Raw genomic sequence first — 12,829 nt, 5'->3', positions numbered from 1 at the left:
ATTAGATGATCCCCAGCTTCCCCTCCCCCACTGTAAACTTCCAGAGCAAATGTGGTTTAAATACTTTGCAACTCCCTGGGTTCACTCCCTGTGATAGGCCCCATAATTAGGCTCTTAAATAGATGGCCTGATGACACTATTGATGATAATGACGAGTTATAAGTGTTAACCTAATAAGATAGACTCCTTGATGTTTTCCTCGACTTCATTGTTTGGAGTCACCTGGCCAGTTGTGCTCACCCAAGGTTCTTTTCCCCCTTTAGCCTGGAAGCTCCAGCAAAAGCTCTTCGTATTTTTTCAGTCAAGCCTGCAGGATGTCATGGGGCGTGCAGCTGTGGAACTACCTTAGGCAGCAAGCTTGCTTTCTTGCAAAAAAAGACCCATCCATCTCAGTGTCTGTGGAATGCATTCCCCAGCACCTTCAGCACCTTCATCCCCGAGAAAAACCAGATGCTTGCAAAAATTTCCCAGATCACACACGATTGGATTCTGGGACCTTTTGGATCCTTCTTAGGTCTAAATTATTCACAGGGTTATAAGCTAAGGAATGAAAATATCCTGAACGCACAAGATATGTTTAGACAACATTTATCAAGACTTGGCTTACATCCACGTGTTTCCAAAGGCAAGATTTCATACTTTTTTTTTTTTTCTTAAGAAGCTGGGGCTGCATGCATTCTAGGCAGGCACTCTACCACTGAGCTGTGTCTGTCTCCCATTCTTTTTACGACTGGCCTTCACACCTGGTGTGCAGCCATGGGCTGGCACATAGGAAAAAGTCTGAAAGTACTTTTCACCTCCACACTGACTGCTGAGATCTGCCATTATTTTATCTTGCACAGCTAGGGGAATCATGCCCATATATGGGTCCTCCATTGTTTGCCCATGGGCCATGCTCAGTGGCTGATGTGGAGAGAGGAGGATGTGGTCAGGGGCAGAGGCGGAGTGTTGATTAAGAAAGACTAGCAAATATTCATGTGTTGAGAAGTAGGAGGAACAGAATTTGAATATGGAGAAGTTTAGCAAGATAGCCTCTTCCTACAGAAACTTTCTTAGGAGAAATGACCTGCCTTAATCTTTGTCTATAGCACTCAAGGAATTTTGAAACTAAGCACTGTACAGTTCCTTACTACTTCCATCACAAATCCTTGGAGTTGATACATGGAAACTTCTCATTTCTCCCTTGAACTCTGACCAGCAGAGCCCTAACCGGGAAGTGGATGGGCTAACAAGCTGACAGGACTAATTTACATTTAATTACTACCTTTGAAAAGTGACAACTTGAACCTGACTCTAATAACTCAATCACAGGCCTAAAAATGTAAAATACTACTAGTCACTCCCCTCCTCTGCGATGGATGGTTTCTACAGAGATGTTGGTATAATTCGGCTGCTGCTTGAAGCTATTTTTTTGGAGATTTTCGAATGTCCTTTGAGTCTATCTATCCAATGTGTTTATTTTTACATCACAGCTCTCCAGCCTCCGCCAGTCCTTTGCTGAGTTGTGCGATAAAACATGGACAACCATGTCCTGCCTTGATCAGAGCCCGGACTCCCTCTCAGCTCTGTCCTTGGGACAGGAGTTACTCTGTCCTTGAGTAACTCTCCTCTGCTGCTCTCAGGTGTGCTATGAGAGAGGCAAGGCAGGACGGGTCCTTAGAGGACCAGTGGCACTGGCTGGAGAGCCTGTGGGCATGGCCCACAAGAAGAGAGCCACGGCCTAAATCAAGTCCCGTACCTGCAGGGTCTGAACTCTTCTCTTTTGGGTTTCTTGAGTTGTTTTTGTGAAAAATCCTTGTTTCTATGCTGAACACAGACAGCAGAAAGGAGTACACTCTGTGGTTGTTGGAGGGCAGAGGGCCTATAACAACATTGGGGAATTAGGTTTTCTACAGTAAAAAAGGGATGTTCTGGGAATGACTGTGCTTATATGCAGGTCTCCTGTCACATGGTAATAATAGTTTACATTTGTGTTGGCATTTTGAGTTTATGATATGCCTGTGAAATAAAATATTTCAAATATTACATCGATGTTTTGTAATTTGGCCTTTTCTGATAGAATTTCAAAACCTCATTCAGGTATCCTAAGTAGACAGAAGAGATCCAAAATTTTATATATATATAAAAAATTTATATATATATATATATATATATATATATATATATATATATATATATATATATATGTTTATTTATTTTAAGACAAGGTCTCACTGTGTAGCTCAGGCTGGCCCTGAACTCAAGATTCATCTGCCCAAACCTCCCATGTGCTAAGATTACAGGTGTGCAACCAACACACCTGGCTAAAATATATGCTTTGAAATAATCTTGGTAAAAATTTACTCTGCAGTTTATTGACTTTCTCGCTTTTCTCTTGGGAGAAAGACAGTTTTTGAGGCTGGAATCCTGAGCTCCAACTAGTGAGGTGTTTGTTTTGTACTTGCTTCACTATGACATTTGGTAGCTTATTACCAGCTAGGGAAGAAAATATGTCTAATTAAGGGAAACCCAATTTATATGTGATATATATATATATCATATATATATATATGAGAGAGAGAGAGAATGGTTGCAAGTTCTATAAAAATGCCTTTCTGTTTCTCAGATGGTCAGTGGAGAAATGGCTCATGGAAAATGAGGAAGTACCTATGCATTTGACTGCAAACCTGAGTTCCTCACCCACATGTGTATTGGCTTAGCTCTTTGCACTTGGTCATGGGGTCATCATTTCTGTGTTAGATGGATTTCGAATGCCATGTTATTTCAACTAAGTTGGTCCCCAGGAAATATAATTATTCGCCCTCTTCTTACCTGGACTGATACTGAAATGCCATCTTTCTTCAGGACAGAAAAAACCCTCTCCAAATAGAGTTACCTCTACCTTTTCGAAATCTGTGAACATCAGTGGTTTTTCTGAGTACAGGAATATGAATAACTACTTTTGGTGTAGTAGTTCCTTAGTTTTTCTACATAGAAACATATTGTTTCATGTTGTGAAAAAAACTAAGAAGCAATGAAAATACATCCTTTGCCTCTTTCTTTTGGGAATTGGGCACCATGTCCAACTGAGAAAGTATTGACTGTTCTTAAGTAATATAAGCCAACACCTGGCTTAGCTCATGAGCAAACCCTGGAGGAAGCAGGAGGTTTTAACCATTCATCAGCTGAAGGATCAGAAGAAAGAGTTCTTGGTATGTTGTGCTTCAGAATTTTGTAAGACAGCATGATTTAATTAAAAAGAGGATGGCCACGAATCGAAGAGACTTAGGTTCAAATCGCAGACACATGACCTAGTCATTGACAGTGCTTCCAAGGAGGAACAGAGGTATGTGTGGCAGTGCTCAGCAAGTTTTCTTTCCTTCACTCTTCCCTCTGCTCCTTGCATTTAAGAGACGTGAGATTGATTTAGTGGCTTGTTCAGTCTTTTCTTTTGGAGAGACTGGCCTTCTAGAAGCACTCACTACAGGACGTGCTGTTATTATCATTATTACTTCTTAGTGAGCAACTCAGTGCCAGTGTTGCGGGCCCTTGAATTGGCATGGGTTCAGACATTTACCTGTTCTTGCATTAACATGTGTTAATGCTATTTTGGAGCTATTTCCAAGCAGAAGTTTTTGAGTTGGCTGGTAATGTATCAGACTATTACTGGGAATGAGTCTCAGACATACCCAAGCTCACCCCAAGTAGACCACATGAAGGAGAAAAATAAAATAAGTGCCGACAGCCAAGCAGTACTTGGCGTTTGGTGGCTCTTGCCTTGAAAGGCAATACAGTGATGTGAACAGCTTTCCTCTGGACAGCTGAGTGCTGGGCTGAGTTCAGACATCAACTTTCTTTGTGACTTTAATACAAAGAAAACTAATTTCTGCCTAATCCATCGAAGGTAAGGTTAGAAGAAAATAATCTTGTGTTTTGTTTTTAAAATATCAGTAGCTCCATAGTCACAGAGCTTCAGTGTCTTAATTGTGTAAAGTGAGAATTATGCAGATGTAGTCATTTGTCTTCAGTAGTTATCTAGATTACTTGTGGAAATATCAGACAAGTAAATGGTTTGTCTCCCCACTTCTGTGTGAACCAAGAAGATTCAGGAGTTTATATGTATGTATCAGTATTCTTCTTCTTTGCACTCTTCTTTAGTTTAGCAATTTCTTTTTTTTTTTTTTTTTTTGACAGTCTTGAAGTTGAATTCAGGGCCTCCTGCTTGCTGGGCAGGTGCTGTACCACTGGAGTCTCATCTCCAGCCCTTTTTACTTTAGGTATTTTTCTCATAGGGTCTCGCTTTATGCTAGGGCTGGCCTGGCCTGCAATCCTCTTATTCGTGCTTCCCTGCATACCAGATATGACAGACATGCACCACTGTGCTCAGCCATTAATTGACATGGAGTTTCATGAACTTTCCCCTGGACTAATCTTGAACTCAATGCTCCTGATCTCTGCCTCTGAAGTACCTAGGATTACAGGCTAATGTTTGCTCACCTAGGATTACAGGCTGATGTTTGTTCAATTGATGTCCTACGTGAAATATGAAAAAAACAAATGGTAGAAATATAAGGTAAAGACTTCAAATCAAATTGAAAATATAAGAGAGACATATGGTTTCCCAGTGTGGTATTACTCAAAAATGTTGCATTTGGGGGCCAAAAAGGGACTTAAAATCATCTAATTCCCTCATTTATAGATGAGGGAAGTTCAGAGAGATACTGCATTGTGTGTCATGGACTGAAGGCTGGGCAAGCTTAATAGAGTTGCTGCAGGTAGAACGAGATCTTAATAGACAGAATTTGGCTCAGTGTGGGGCAAGTGCAAGGCCAACCATCTTTGGTCCTAATTGGCCAGTTGTGCCCCATGGTCTGCACAATCGGTGTTCATTGTGTTACAGAATCTTACTGCTGGTCTCTTGAGAGAGCAAATACCTTAAAGAGCAAGACTCAAGCCATGAGTAAATATTAATATCTGATTTCAGTTTTTCATGACTGGGATCCACTGGCTGCCACTTGATCTTAACAGCTTGAATAGGAGAGAAAGGCAAAGGAACTCTTTCTTTCTGTTCCTCAAGCTCCTACCACCAAACACAGAGCTTGCTTTCCTCCTCACCTCCACAGGGCAGACTCCTCCAAAGTTAGAGGCCTTGTTGCAACATTGTTGTCTTCCCTGGCTGCATTATTTGCACACACTTTTAAGGGTACACTTTTCTCAGGAAATAGTGGGATACCACAGAAGTACATGATTGGAGTGGGTGTGTGATATCAGAGCACCCAGTGGAAGTGCCTGTGTGATCACAGCCATGGAAAATACACTGATTAGTAAGTCAACAATCTTTTCAGATCCTTCCCAGACAAGGGTTTGTTTGAGAATGCTCCATGCTCCATCACTAGCTTTTCCCCACTTGCCCTCATTCTGTGGAGCCAATTTCAACTGCAGATTTCTTTAGGTATCCTGTAGTAAGTCACAGATGCATTTTCCTCTATTTTCTCTACTTCTGTTTTTTTTTTGACAGCATTTGGCAAATATGTGTGCTTTAATGTCAGCAATTCTTACATTTTTACCTGTTCCTGTTCCTTTTCATGGTTTGGTGTTCATCTTATACTAAAATCTCAGCCAACCTCATCCTTCAAACCTCAAATTCTGCTTTTCTAGAGGAATCCTGGCCCTCATATTTAGTTGACTTCTGCTGTTGAATACTCTTTAGGACACCCAGAATTATTTCTCTTTAAGTTGTCTGGTATCCCGGCCAACTATGAACTAGGCAAGGACCTGGTCTGTTTGTGTGTGTGTGTGTGTGTGTGTGTGTGTGTGTGTGTGTGTGTGTGTTGGTGGTACTGGGGTTTGAACACAGAACCTCATTCTTTCTAGGCAGGTACTTCACCACTTGAGCCATGTATCCAGCCATTTTTTTCTTTAGTTATTTTTCAAATAGGGTCTTGCATTTTTGTCTGGGCTAGCCTGGGACTTCCCTTCCCCCTGTAGCTGGGATTACATTCATGCACCATTATGTTCAGTTATTGCCTGAGATGGGATCTTGCTAACTTCTTGCCCAGACTTGGCAGACTTTAGGTATATCAATAGCGCATCAAGTCTAGCAGCCACAGCTAGGGGCCCGGCCGAGTCTTCCAACTCTGTGTCTCTGCTCTTCCTCTTACACAGTTAGTGGGGTCCCAGGTCCTGTTGGGTTTCCTTGACAGTACCCCTGGAATCCATTCCTTCCTTTCCCTTTGTGACCCATATCCTCCTCTCTTCACAGCTCACCTCAAGGCTAGGCATGGAACTCTCTTGAACCCAGCCGTCCTTGAATTCCTGTGGTTCTTATACCCCTTTGATTCCTATCTGCCTTTGGTTTAATGTCTTGTTTCTCCAATTAGACAATTAGCTCCTCAAAGACAGAGGTCAGGAATTGTGTCTCTTCCTGTCTCTGCCAGTTAGCACAGAGTCGAGCAGCTGTTGGGTTGAGTTCTGTGATGGTGGTGACAGTGAACCCGGGATTCCTTCCAGTAAACTTTGTGCAAATGTTATCTCCATGAACACAAGGACCCTAATTAGGGTCCCTGCAGGAGGCAGAGGGTGGAGGTTGGTTAGCATCTTCTTACTGAATTGAGGCATCTGTAAACTCTGGAACTTCACTCATGTGTCTGCTAAATAGGTGTTTAAAAATTAGTGCTATTTTTGAAATAGTTCTTCACTTCCTTTCATATTTACTGTCCAGTGGCATCCTCCAACAAGTTTGTATTATTATTGCCACTTTATAGAAGAGAAAACAGAAGCTTTGAAGTATGACTTGACCAAGGCCGCAGAGCCCAAAGGGGTCACAACCGTTTTAATTTAGCCTTAAACCAGCCTTAATCTCCTGGTTCCAGGTAAAGTCAATTCCGTGGGGATCTGGGTCCAAGCGCTAGGAGGATATGCCTTTTGACTTTGTCTTGTGCTAAAGAAGTTTGCAGTTTAGTGAGAAACAGATGGGTAAACAAATTAGCTTGTAATTCAAGGTTTGAATCAAGTAAGGGTGAATAAGGATACAAACAAAAAGCGTGGGTGCATGAGGGTAGGAGTGATTAATTCTGTCTTTGTAATAAGCAGCAGCTGCTCTGGGCAGCTTTCTGTGAGTGAGGGCTTGTGAGGTGTGGATGAAAGCTGGGGTGGTGTGCATAGACCGCAGAATGGCGGGGAGGGAGGAAAGAGACGAGGATGTTTCTAGTGTGCACTTGGCTGAGGGGCTGAGGGACTGAAGGCTAGCAGAAGCTCCTGTGGATGATGACACCTCAGGCACATGGGAAGGTCTAGAGATCTGTCTGCCAGGTCAGCTTCATGGATCTCAGCTCCCAGTACAGCCCAGTACTTTTGCAGGCACCTCCAGATCTGATGACATGGCAGGTGGAGTGCGATAAGACTGAGCTTGTCTCTGCAAAATAAAAAACCCGGAAAGATGATGCAATCAGCTGCCAGAGTTGCTCACTTCCTGACTTTCTTCATTTTTTCCTCCTCCCTCCACCACTCTGCCCCTTGTTTTTGAATCTTTGTGAATCGTCTCCAGTTGTCCCCCGCCAAAGTAGATGGTTATCCCAAAGTCTACATCATGGAAGTTGAATGTGGATTTATTCCATTTTTAAAATTCATTTACACTTAACTCATTAAATGCCAATGCCCCCCACACCCCCCCTTTTGTGGTCCTGGGACTTGAACTCAGGGCCTTCACCTTGAACCACTCCACCAGCCCTATTTTTGTGAAGGGTTTTTTGAGATAGGGTCTTGTGAAGTATTTGCCTGGACTGGCTTTGAACTGTGATCCTCCTCATCTCTGCCTCCTGAGTAGCTAGGATTATAGGCGTGAGCCACCAACACCTGGCTCCAATGCACCCTTTTAATGAGACAGTTCATGGCTAACACATTTTGTCAGCGTTTGAAGTGGCCTCTCAAAACACTTCACTTTTCTTCAGTCACACAAAGCTATAACCTGTAAAGATCACACCTATTTCAATCACTCTTGCTGGGCTAAAAGCAGCTTATCACAAAGTTAAAAGTCTGAGTCTACCCTTCCCTTCCCTTTCCTTTCCTTTCCCTTTTCTTTTCCCTTCCCCTTCCCTTCTTCATATGGTCCCCTCTTTCCCATGCTCACAGTCATTGAACTTTCCTGTTCATCTCCTGCTTACCTCCAGTCCAGCCTTTCCTCACTCCCAGCACAAGACAGGGCAAAGTAATGTTAACCACCCTGTAACTGTTTACCTGACACTTTTCAGAAATTGAGTTTGAGTTTTGTTTTGTCTGGTGTCTTACCCCTCCTCCCCCATCCCATCAAGTTTATCCTTCCTTGCCTATTTTTAACTTTGACAAGCACTGTACCTTGAGACTTGCAGGGTGTTCTGTGAGTTGTGTGTGCGCATGTGTGTGTGAGTGTGTGTGTGTGTGAGTGTGTGTGTGTGTGGTACTGGGGATGGAACAGGGCCTGGTGTGTGCTAAGCAGGTGCTCTACCACTGAGCTACATGCCCAGCCCTGCTTTCTGAATACAGGTCTGCAAAACTAAAGCAGTTATTTCCAGAATCTTGGCAGTTTTTTGCACTGGTTCCTCTTCCCTCTCTTGTTGCTATCAGTGTCAGCCCATGGCTGAGAGGGCATTTGATGACCCCCACTGAGAAACTGCTGACTCTGGTGTTGCTCACTCTTGCTTTGATCTGAACATGCAGAGGACAAGGAGATCCACATGGTTCCCAGATAGGTCTGCTTTCTTGAGAAGAAAATTAATCCACTTTAATGTGTCCCAATCACAGAACATCAAACAACTCAGTGAAGGGAGGAAAAGGAAGGGAGGTAAAAGCATTTGGTGCCCACTGGGTGCTCACGTACATCAGAGCACTTCATCCTCATAAAAGTCAGGAGGAAGAACCATCACTGGTCTGACTTTATACATGAGCACTCTGAAACTAAGAAAGTTCTGGTAACCCACCCAGGGTCACTGGCAGACAGTGGTACAGGTCCTGTTCTTTCCACTACCCAGATTGACCAATTGGGGAGCTACAAGAATAATTCACTGAGGGTAATCCTGTGGTTTTTCTACCAGGGAATTTAGCTCTTGCGACCCAGTTGCTCAGTCTCTTTCAGACACCTCGGTGCATCTATACCCAATTCTTCCTGTGCTGCTGTGTCCCTCTGAAGCCTTCCGTGTGTATATAGGTCACACATTCCTGGAACATAAATCTGTCAGGCAGGCAGCTTAGAGATTCTTACCCACTCAGACCTTTGGCCTGTGCTTGTGTCATCCAGAAGGGCAGGTGTGGAAGGTGGATTTGTGTGTTGGAGAAGTGGAAGAGAAGACACAGGAGGTATGTGCTCTGTGGTTCAATAGCCGGGGAGTCTGACCAGGAAGGAGGACTTGCATTGAGTTGATGTGCCAGGGGTCAGCGACCCTGGATGATGCCATGCCTGGCACGGTCAAGCGCTCAAACTTCCATACAGTCTTGAGAGTCTCAAAGTACGCTTGTTTCTCTGTGTTCCTGGGAATTGGTTCCAGGACACCCTCCCCCTGCAGATGTCAAAGTTCATGCGTACTCAGCCCCTCCTGTAAAGTAGTGTAGTATTTGCATGAATAAATGGACCTCATCCAGAATACTTTCAATTATCTCTCGATTACTTATACCTAATACAATGAGGACACTATGAAAATAGTTGTTATACTTTGTCATTTGGACAACAGTGAGAAAAAGTGTGCATGTTCAGTACACACTCATGTTTTAAAATATTTTCAATCTGACATTTGTTAAATTCATGGACGTGGAGATCCAGAGATAATGTGTGTTTAGCCTTCTGAATGTTCCATGTGCCCCAAACTCCCTGGGTGCTCCTCAGCATAACCAACTATTGATGCATTCAGGTTTTAAAATCCAAAAACAGATTCTGAAAAAGGCCTAATGTTTGGCAGGGAAGTGTTTCCAGATAGATGATACACACAGTTAGGTGACATTCATCCTACAGCAAAACACTAGTTAAGGTTAAGGAAAAACACACTGAATGTGGTCATGCTTACACTCCTTTTGTCAACTAAAAATGTGTTTGTTTAAGCAGTGTCTCTGGTTTATACAGTCATCCCTCCCTCTCAGTAGCAAAAATGTGCTTGAGTTTCACAAGTGCTCGTCAACAATCCAGAGTAGCCAAGGCAGCTGTCTTCAGTCCAGTTCTTACATGGCGATAATTCCCAGGAATTGTGCATTCATTTGTAATTTTTCCCTATTCTTAGAAATTAAATTTGATTGTTAGACAAAATATAAATAAAAGGGAGGACTATCTCAGAGCACTTGGGTGGGATTATCAAACGTTGACGTGTAAGTGCTTTATGAAATTAAAGCTGTGGGGCAAAGCTATTTTTTTTTTAAATCTGGTCATATATTAAAACAAGAAAAGACAGCAAGCAGCTGGCTGGAGGGTATTTTGTGTCACTTTTCTGTGCTCACGCGTTTGCCCTCCAGGAGAGCCAGTGCTTTGTTGCACACATGTCACCCGCCGACTCTTTACCCAGCCATGCTTGTTCCTTCTAAACTTAGAAACACATCAAATGCTGAGAAGCCAGTACAAGCAAGGGTATTTATCTACAGAGCTGGTCCCCCTAAAGCCCCCAAATACTCTCAGCATCACTGTGGCTTTATTACACCCCACACAGGAGGGAGCTCTCAGCTGGTAGGGGAAGAGTACAGTTTTGTCAGTGAATTTGTGTCTGAACATTGGGTTAAATGTTAAATGAAACTAGAACTGCAGTTATTTGGATGTCACCTACAGTCACTAAAAGCCATCAGAAGTTAGGGATTTTTTTCTTTTGATGAAGGTTTTCATTAGGTCTAATCTTTTCCCTTCCCTTCCCTCTTTCTTTCCCTTTACTCTTTCCTTTCCTCTCCCTCTCCCTTTTCTGTCCCCTTCTTCTTCCTTACCTTTTTTTTTTTTTTTTTTTTTTTGGTACTGGGGTTTGAACCCAGGACCTCACACTTGCTAGGCAGGTGCTCTATGACTTGAGCCATGCCTCCAGCCCTTTTTTGATTTAGCAATTTTTCAGATAGGGTCTTACGTTTTTGCCAGGGCTGGTTGGGACTGCAGTTCTCCTATTTATGCCTCCTGTGTAGCTGAGATTACAATATGTGCCACCATTTGCAGGTTACTTTGTTGAGATGGGGGGTCAACCTACCTTTTGTGCCCAGGCTGGCCTTAAACCATTATCCTCCAGTTTCTACTCCCACACTAGCTGGGATTACAGGCATGGGCCACCCACCTGACCAGGTTTAATTTTTATGAAATCCAATTGTATAAATCTCCAGAAGCCATTTTTATATAACCCCCAATTGATTTTCAACTTTCATCAAAAGACTTATCTTTCTCAAAATTAATCTACAAAATAAGTATAATTTTTACCAAGTTTTAAGTGGAATTTGCTTTTTAAAAGAGTCTGACAAGTTGAATCTAAAGTTCAATGGGAAGAGTAAATGGACAACAATTGCCAAGAACAAAGAAGGGGGACTTGTTCTATCAGACAACAAAACTCCCTAAAGAACTCACAATAAGCTGGGCACCAGTGGCTCATGTCTGTAATCCTAACTACTCAGGAGGCAGAGATCAGGAGGATTGGGGCTCGAAGCCAGCCCTGGGAAACTAGTTTGAGAGACCCTATCTCAGAAATACGCAACACAAAACAGGGCTGGCAGAGTGGCTCAAGTGGTAGAGCACCTGCCTAGCAAGGATGAGGCCTGGAGTTCAAACTAGTACCACACACACTCTCTCTCTCTCTCTCTCTCTCTCTCTCTCTCTCTTACACACACACACACAAATAGAACCCACAATAATTAAAGTAGAATGCTCTTATAACAGGACTACATACTAGTTCAGGAGAACAGAGTGAACCCATGCATACAAAATATAAACCAAGTATCTCAGGTTCCACATGGCCCAGTGTTATGTATGGAATTAAATTCAAAGATAACAAAAATCTGTTTATTGAAGCCTCAGACAGCAGACTCCCTACCATTCAGGGGCATTTGGATTGTTTCTAGCTTTTGGTAATTATTAATGCTATTATAAATATTTGCATACTGATGGTTGTGTTTTCTTTCTCTTGTAGATCAATACCTAGTTCTGTGGAGTCACATGGTGCCTGTATTTTTAACTGTATTAGAAACTGCCAGTCTGTTTCCAAAGAGGTGGTACCATTTTGGATTCCTACCAGCAATGCGTGAGAGTTCCAGTTGCTCTTTGTCCTCGTCAGCACTTGATACTGCTAATTGATAAAATAGTTTAGTCCATCCTAGCAGTGTGGAAGTATCTCATTGTGTTTTATTGATTTGTGTTTACATTGGGATCTATGATCCATTTTGAGTGAAATTTATTTTTAAAATTTATGAGGTATAGATCATTTTTTTTGCAAACCAGTATCTACTTGTTCTACTAACACAGAAAAGACTATCATTTCTCCATGTTAGACGATTTTCTTTTAAAGGGAAGAATATAATTCTACATAGCATACAAACTCAAAAGCTCAAACATCTTGCAACATAAAGGGAAAATGTTCCGTAGACTGATTCAGAAGTGACTGGATAGTCTCTTTGTCCAAGGGGATATCCACGGTGTTTGTTTTCCTAGCAGTGTCATAAAACTAAACATATTTTATACTTAATTTCTGGGAGCTCTAGATTGGTTTTCTTTGCCCAGCTTTTTAGATGTTTTAATCATGCATAGGGTCAAGGGTCAATAAATGATCATTCTTTTTTTGACAAACTTGAACAGATATTAAAACTTTAAAATGAGAATAAAACTCAAAGTTCATTTAATCAAAATTTTCCTTTTTTAAAAATTACAAAAATAACACGT

At 42.2% G+C, this 12,829-nt stretch overlaps 1 protein-coding gene across 3 annotated transcripts in view; it reads left to right on the top strand.

Annotated features, from left to right (window-relative positions):
* Nucleotides 1-12,829, top strand: part of Barx2 (BARX homeobox 2) — a 71,203-nt gene that overhangs the window by 38,479 nt on the left and 19,895 nt on the right. Inside the window, exon 2 of one of the 3 annotated variants that reach the window (XM_074066343.1) lies at nt 12,084-12,194. The exons of the other annotated variants lie outside the window; for them this stretch is intronic. Within the exon in view, the coding sequence (XP_073922444.1) occupies nt 12,084-12,194 (111 nt within the window). The remainder of the gene's footprint in view (nt 1-12,083; nt 12,195-12,829) is intronic. 3 annotated transcript variants of the gene reach the window in all.

Source organism: Castor canadensis, chromosome 2 (assembly GCF_047511655.1).
Source record: "Castor canadensis chromosome 2, mCasCan1.hap1v2, whole genome shotgun sequence".
Lineage (NCBI taxonomy): Eukaryota > Metazoa > Chordata > Mammalia > Rodentia > Castoridae > Castor > Castor canadensis.
Note: the sequence above shows the minus strand (reverse complement) of the source record. Positions and strands in the feature narration are given on the sequence as shown.